At 28.4% G+C, this 7718-nt stretch overlaps 1 protein-coding gene across 1 annotated transcript in view; it reads left to right on the top strand.

The window, feature by feature from the left end:
* LOC111628801 (zinc finger protein 226-like) overlaps positions 1 to 7718 on the top strand; it is a 48052-nt gene that overhangs the window by 10149 nt on the left and 30185 nt on the right. Inside the window, exons 2-3 of the mRNA XM_023372646.1 lie at positions 2427 to 2642; positions 3230 to 3392. Coding sequence (XP_023228414.1) covers positions 2427 to 2642; positions 3230 to 3392 — 379 coding nt within the window. The remainder of the gene's footprint in view (positions 1 to 2426; positions 2643 to 3229; positions 3393 to 7718) is intronic.

The raw sequence follows: 7718 nt of genomic DNA, 5'->3' as shown, positions 1-7718 counted from the left end.
GATTATCCGACCCCCGATTAACCGACACCTCGGTTAACCGACCGTCCTAGTCGGCAAATTTCAAATGTCCGCTAGTGATGTGGCGCTACAATATTTGGCTATGTCTTGGCTACTTTAATATTATTTTTACGTGTTTTAGCTGGCAACACTCATTCGACCATGAAAGGGAGCCAGTATTTAAACGAGGCTTAATTTTCTAATTTTTAACGGTACAATAGCGACGATTATTATTAAAAAAAATTTTTGTTAGGCTTAACATCGATGAAAATTCAACGCAAAGTAGCGATATATTATATACTAAGGTTTATAGCGATATACTAATATACTAAAATACTAATTACATGGGATATAATAATATACTACATTAATAATGGATTTTTTTCATACTTTTCGGTTATCCGCCCTTTCATTTATCCGACCTACCCCAGTCCTCAATTAGGTCAGATAATCGAGGCTCTACTGTATAAAATATATAAGTAACAAACTATTGTGTTAGAATGCAAAAATGCTTAAAGTATTGCATCCTAATCACCAAACAAATTAAGAACAATATTAAATTCCCAGCTGTTATACAGAGGGAAAGTATGGCAATCCAGCAAAAAATGATTCCCCCGGATTTTTACATTTTTGGACTTAGGACATCTTGAAATATCAAGAAATGCAAAAAAATTTGGGAGTAATTTCTGTATGTATTGATGTTAGTGTGTGTGTGTGGCACAATTTTGTTCACCCTCTTTGAAGCTTAATAACTCCTATGCTTTTTGTCGAGAATTTATGAAATTTTGCAGGGAGGTTTGCTTATTAGGGGACAGGGTTTAAGCTGGGAAAAAATTTTCTGTAGCATTTTAGCTAATTTCACTAAAAAGTTGTAGCAGAATTTTAGAAACTAGCTAACATTTCTCATCCGTAAGGCTGTACAGAACAATACACAATACATTTTGTTACAACCCACAAGTATCATACATTATTGAACAATTTTTCTTGATTTTGATTCACACTAGGCAACAAATGCTGAACAAAAATCAAATTCCCATCTTGGGAGTCATTTATGGAGATGTTTAAAATAGACTACTTAAGACAGAAGTTAGGTTATTAGTCTCAGTGGGCCACATATGTTTAATGAAAAAGTCTGCTATTGCAATTTAGTTGTCTAAATTGATGCATGTATTTTTAATATTTATTATGTTTACTTATAATGATAAAATCCTTGAACAACACCTTAAATACTTTTTCAGCATCACTTTAATTTGTTTAAACAGATGGCTAGATGGCTGAGAACTCAAGGTGGCATCCTACTGCCATCTTGACCACTACTGGGAAACTTGGGATCAAATCTAGATGGGTCGAAAAATCCCCAGGAATTCTTTGGGGGGGGTTGTCCGGATATGATGGACCTGTCCCTAATCACCCAGCTAAAATGGGCTTGCTAAAAGAGGCTCTCTTAGTGCCCACTGGGCAGAAAGAGTTAAAACAACAACAAAAAAATTGTTTAAACAAATGTTCTTGACTCCTTTGCACTGGTCTGCATCAGGTTTAACAAGAAGATTCACACTGTTTAAGAAGACAGTTCAAATCTTTTTATTAAACCTGAAGTAGACCTGTAAAAAGAGTTGAAAGCATTTTTTTTATAGAAATGAAAGTGTTGCCGAAAAAAGTATTTAAGATGTTGTTCAAGCTAAATTAGTTTCAGCCTATACAGAAGTGCTTTTTTTAATGATGAAACAACTTTCTCATTGTAACTTAACCATTAGTTTTTATGATTCACAAATGATGCTGTAATACATTAAATTTTCAAATGCATTTTGCATGATTCTCACTAAAAATAATTGTGCTAAATTTACTCCATTTTGAGTTTTAAAAATTGATTTTCTCTTTAATGAATTTAAAGGTTTTCTGTCTTGTTGGAATACTATTTACTAATGTTGATGGGAATTTTATACATTTTATATTTTGTGTGATTCGTACAAGTTCAAATTGAATAAATCTATACAGAGATATATATAGTTTTTTCTAAATTTATGATCTTGACCATTGATGTTGTATTCATATACTAACCACATTCCAAAAGTTTCAGTTGCCAGATGATGTGAGGAGCAAGACACAAGATAACTGAATCAAATCATCTATAAAAATTTATGGGGAATCGACTCAAATTTGATCTCCCATGGCTGTATTCCTCAACAAAGAGTCGAGAGTCAAAGTTTAAGTTAACCAATAGGAACTTGTTTACTTAAAATAAACTGAATGCCAATTGATTGACTTTGACTTCAACTCTGCAAATACAGCCATTATAGAAGGAGATTGATATCTTTACTACTTCAGTCATCCAGCCATCACGATTTGTCTATTATGTCATCAAGAATATATGTATATTTTAAAATTAATTCAATGGCTTTAAAAAATAAATAATCTGTCACTTTCATTAGATTTCTCCTGAAGATGAGACATCTATTCCCGGAACGGTTACTTGCGCTACTCAAACTTATAGTAACAAGGGAAGGAAACGGAAAAGCGAAATGGCAATCACCGAAGATACGACTTTCAAAGATAAGAAATATCAATTCGTATCCAGAAATATTTCTCAGTCAGCATCTAGAAAATATAACCTCAGAAGAACCAGAAAAGCATTAGTTTTAAGTGATGTAAGTATAACTAAATCTTTTAATAAAAATTTAATTACAATAAAAGTCCATGGTGAAAATTTACTTAAAAATATTCATAATTTAGACATAATTTATTCATAATTAAAGTTAGACGTAAATAATAATTTGGTGTCATTTTAAATAATCTTTCTCGTATAGAAATATAGTTAAACAATAGAGGAACTGATCTTTATTATTTGTATGGCTCTTCTCTATATTAAAACTATATAAAATTGCTTTTAAAAATCTCTCTAGCATCAGGGTATTATAAAATTGTGCTTGATGCTAGAAGTGTTTTTAAAAACAATTTTATGTAGTTTTACATAGGGAAGAACCTATAACATCAACTCATATAGTCCCTGAAGGACTTGCTGAGAAGATGCCAAATTATTTTTGTTTTTCTTCAAATTACACACATTTTTAAGAAAATTTAATTATTTAAAGTTCATTTTTACTAAATTAAAATTGATATTTTTATATTTTGAATGTAATAATAATTAAGTAATTATTCAAAGGTTAAACATATTTAATTAAAATTTTTGAGGATTATATATAAAATTTATAAGTTTAACAAATTAATAAATTAGGATGAAACTGGTGATAAAGACTTATCAGAATATGATGACGACGACGATGACGATGATGATGATGATGAATATGATGATGATGATGACGACGATGATTATAAGTATTCGGAATCTGAATATGTTCAAGAAGCTGATTCTCAAATTTCTTCTGCAGTTTATAATAGTAAAACAAAATATTTTTATTTATGTATTTTTTTTTATTAACCCTTTAAATTTTAAAATAGCATTTATAATTTATTTAGTTATTTTTAATTCCATCATTAGAAGAGTTTTATAAATGGAAACGTAGATTTAATATTGTAGTGTTATTCAATAATTAGAATATAATGACACACCAAAGAATTAAGTATTAATCATTAAAAATTGTCTCATAATGTTATCAAGTTTAACAAATTTACAAGATTTTAAGTTATTTTTTTGTAAATATTTTGTACTTGATGACCCTGTAAGAGTTTTTATTTATACTCTATAATTAATTGCCCATTGTTACAGAACATAAAAAATTTTTATTTTAAGAATATGAATGCAAAATGCACATCATGGCAGACCAAATACCATCTTTGCACAAGTCATTCCACAGTGGCTTACAGCCTGAATTAGAATAAGACTTTTAAAATTTTATACAAAGCCAGCGCTTGAAGATACATTTATGAAAGTAAGAAATGGCTCGTCAGGAAGTTCATGATTTATCAGTGGATCTGTACGACATTGGAATTAGCCAACTTATAGTTTATATCTGCCACTTTGTGGCTACTCTATTTCTGAAAGTCAAGGAACTGCTTCGAGGATGGTATTTCCAGGATGGAGACAAGAGAGCTTCTGTCCATAGAGATCATATTGAAAGCAAATTTGAAAGCCAGTGGTATGATTGAAGTAATTTGGGAGGATAAATTGCTGCATAGAATATGGTGGGGAGTAACAGACATGGTGAAAAGCAATTTATGCACATCTAAAAACTTTCAATTCTCACACAAAGAATGAAAATTCGTATTTATATAACAGACATTTTCACTTAATACATGTATATTATTTATTATAATACAGTCGACCCCCTATAAGATAGAGATATGTTCCATTCTCTAGGAATCCGATTTCTTACGAATCCTTCCAATCACAACCCGACACGTGTCAAGTTTACGGACTANATGTCTTGTGTAACTTTCTGGATGCAGTATGCTTTGTATTAAACAATATAATTCTTATTGAATTGATGGAACTATGACATGCTTTGTATTACATATTAACTGAATTCATTAACATTGAAATGCCTATCCTCATCATAGGACTGCAAATATGCTTTGCATTAATATCAACTTTGCACAAATCAATAACATAATAACACGGTATAATTAACAAATACAGTCAAAGACTGTATTTGTTAATTATACCATGTTATTATGTTATTAATTAATGTTATTATGTTATTAACCATGTTATTATGTTATTAATTAATGTTTAAATTAATATCTGTCATAATTAACAAAAACAGTCAAAGACTGTATTTGTTAATTATGACAGATATTAATTTATTTCTGTCAAATTTTTACATTGTATGTATTACATTGAATTAATATTATATACACATACACAAATACACACATATACACAGTGGTGATACTTAGTGGGTTCACACAAGTTCGGCCGAACCCATTGTTAACATTTTCAAAGTTTTCCGAATCCGTTGTTAAACACATGTAACATTTCTCAGTGATTTTGTTTCTTTTAAAACATATATTAAAATATACGTATTATACTCTGTAACACTACTAAACTAGGGCCTTATACCCCGTTCACCTTGGTGCAACCTCCATCGACCATTTCAATCTCAACTGAAATGAGGTTTAATTGCGATCAACTCAAGAGAGTTCTTGAATCTAGGTCCAGTCATACGAGAGATCCCACAATCCCATGCACACGAAAAAATACAAGATGACTGCAGAACACGTGTTGGACTATCGACAGTGAAATAAAAAAGATATTGTATTTTGAGAGACGATGACACCTGTTTATTATTATAATAATACCTAATGATAAAATAAATGATTTAGAAAAGTTTTTTCTTGAGAAAAAGTCATAAGGAAAGCAGTTAAACCTGCTTTTCCTATGACTTTTTCTGATTAAAAAAATGCCAATTTTTATGTTTATAAAATATTTTGAATGAAAAATATTAAAATATGTACAAAATAAATTATTTTGAACACTTTTTTTATTATTTATCAAAAAAATATAGTTCTGGCATAAACAATGTTAAATTTTAACTGATTTAATTTTGCAAACGCATCTTTTTTATTTATATCGATATCTTAACATCAGTTTTTGCACTAATGTTGCTAATGCACCATTTGAGTGAAAAAAAATTGTTAAGGAAAAATTTTCTGTTAGCAAATCCTTTGTTAAATATTTCAAATATCACTATTGCATATACACATACATATACAATGTTAGTTTCCTAGTAATATAAATAATTATAAGTTGATTTAATGTGGCATATTTTCTCTTAAAATGTCTACTATTCCATTTATATATTAATGAAGATTTTTAAGTTTTAATTGCATTTAAAAATTATAGTGGGAAAATTTTATTTAACTTAGATTTTTGATAATATTTTTAAGATAATTATAATGGCGCATACTGTATTCAATAATTCTGTAAAATTTAAATTTGACTTTTAATACTTTTTATTGTTTGTTGTCCATAACGTCGTCTTAGCCTATGCTGCCTTCCCTTATCCTTGGTCAAATGTTTTTTTTTGTGATTTGATACATAAAACTAATATTGTTTATATGAAGCATTATTATAAAATGTAAAATGAAGGAGTGAGTATCTTAATGTGAGAAGCTGGAGTTGGACAGCTAAAGACAATCAAACTTTATTATAAAGTAGAAGCTTCATCAGTAAATCAGTAAAAATGTTATTTTAGAATTTTTACATACAAAAATGGAGCAACTAAAAAAATATTTACATTCAATAATTTTTATTAATTAAAATGAATACTTTTTTAACTTTTGCAGGAAACTACAAATGAAGAAACAAATGTTAATGATATACATATTAAAAATTTGGGTGCAAGAGAATTAGGAATTACAAAAGAACAACAAAAGTGGACATGTTCTCAATGTACTTCAGAATTTTTTGACTGTATAGAATTTGCCAGACATTTACAAAATCATTATAAGCCAACAAGCAATAAAAGAGGTAGGAAAAGAGCAGAAGAAAAATTATTACTGAAAGAAAGACACTTTATGAAAAGAAAAACAATCATTAAAAATTCAAAACCTAATGAAAAACATGAAAATGAAAATGAAACATCAGAAAATAATGAGAAAGAAACTGTTAACAATATGGAAAATAATACTCCAAAGGATAATTTAGAAAATGAAACGAATGAAATGGAACAGGAATCTGTTCATTCATTACAAGGTGATAGTGGAATTGATGTAGATATGGAGAAAGAATTACCAGAAGTCCAGGTAATTAACCATATTTTTTTATATTATTTTATAATCTTAACCCATTTTTGCTGTGGTAATATTTTAATTTGTTTTCACTTAGCATTCAAATCTTTCAGTTAATCTTCAGAGAGATCATTTTTATTCTAAATATTTCAAATTTAATTTTTTATTTAACATTTATTTATTATTATTATTATTTTTAATTCTTTAATCTTAATTTTATATTTTGATTTTAAATTTTAATTTTGTTTGTTTATCTCATGTATTCTTGTTTTATTCATCTGCAACATTTCTTTATTCTTGATAACAGACAAATAAAAAAGAATGTGCAAGATAAGCAAACAAAAAGAAAATTTAAGTTTGAAATATGGAATTAAGATAAAGAAATTTGAAATATTAAAAGTAGAAACAATTGCTCTGAAGATGAATTGTGAGACTTAATGTTAAGCAAAGAGATTTTTAATATAAAAAATACTGTCTAAACAGAAGTAAATCAAAAATAGAATAGTTGGTGTAATAACTACAACAATTATTCTATTCTTTAGAGCAGTGGTCAGCAACTGGTGGTCTGTGGAGAAATTTGGACATTGATCAACTGAAGGTTACGCAAAGTATTACGAAAGAAATGCAAAATGCTTAGTTCTTTTTTCACTAATTGGGGGTTTTTATTCAAATCTAAAACCAAATACAAAGTGACCATTATCAATAAGTAATAAAAAATAAACAATATTGTAAGTGCGATTGTCGTCCTTTGTGGAAAAGCACTAAGAATCCATAAACTTATTTCAAACAAGCAGCAATGAACTTTAGGCTTGCATTAATTTGTTATAATTAAACATGTAAGTTTCATATTAATATAGTAAAACTGAACTTTTATGATCATTATTCTGCAGATTTTGTATCATTTAAAAAATTCATGATAGTAGTCCGCAGGATCCAAAATTGTGAGTTTAGTGGTCCGTGAGGTCAGAAAGGTTGCCAACCACTGCTTTAGAGAAATGAAAAAATAAATATATATATATATATATATTTTTTCA

Source organism: Centruroides sculpturatus, unplaced genomic scaffold, assembly GCF_000671375.1.
Source record: "Centruroides sculpturatus isolate CEXI.00-Female unplaced genomic scaffold, Cexi_2.0 scaffold590, whole genome shotgun sequence".
NCBI classification, from domain to species: domain Eukaryota; kingdom Metazoa; phylum Arthropoda; class Arachnida; order Scorpiones; family Buthidae; genus Centruroides; species Centruroides sculpturatus.
The sequence above is the reverse complement of the archived record's forward strand: the minus strand, read 5'-3'. Positions and strand labels throughout refer to the sequence as shown.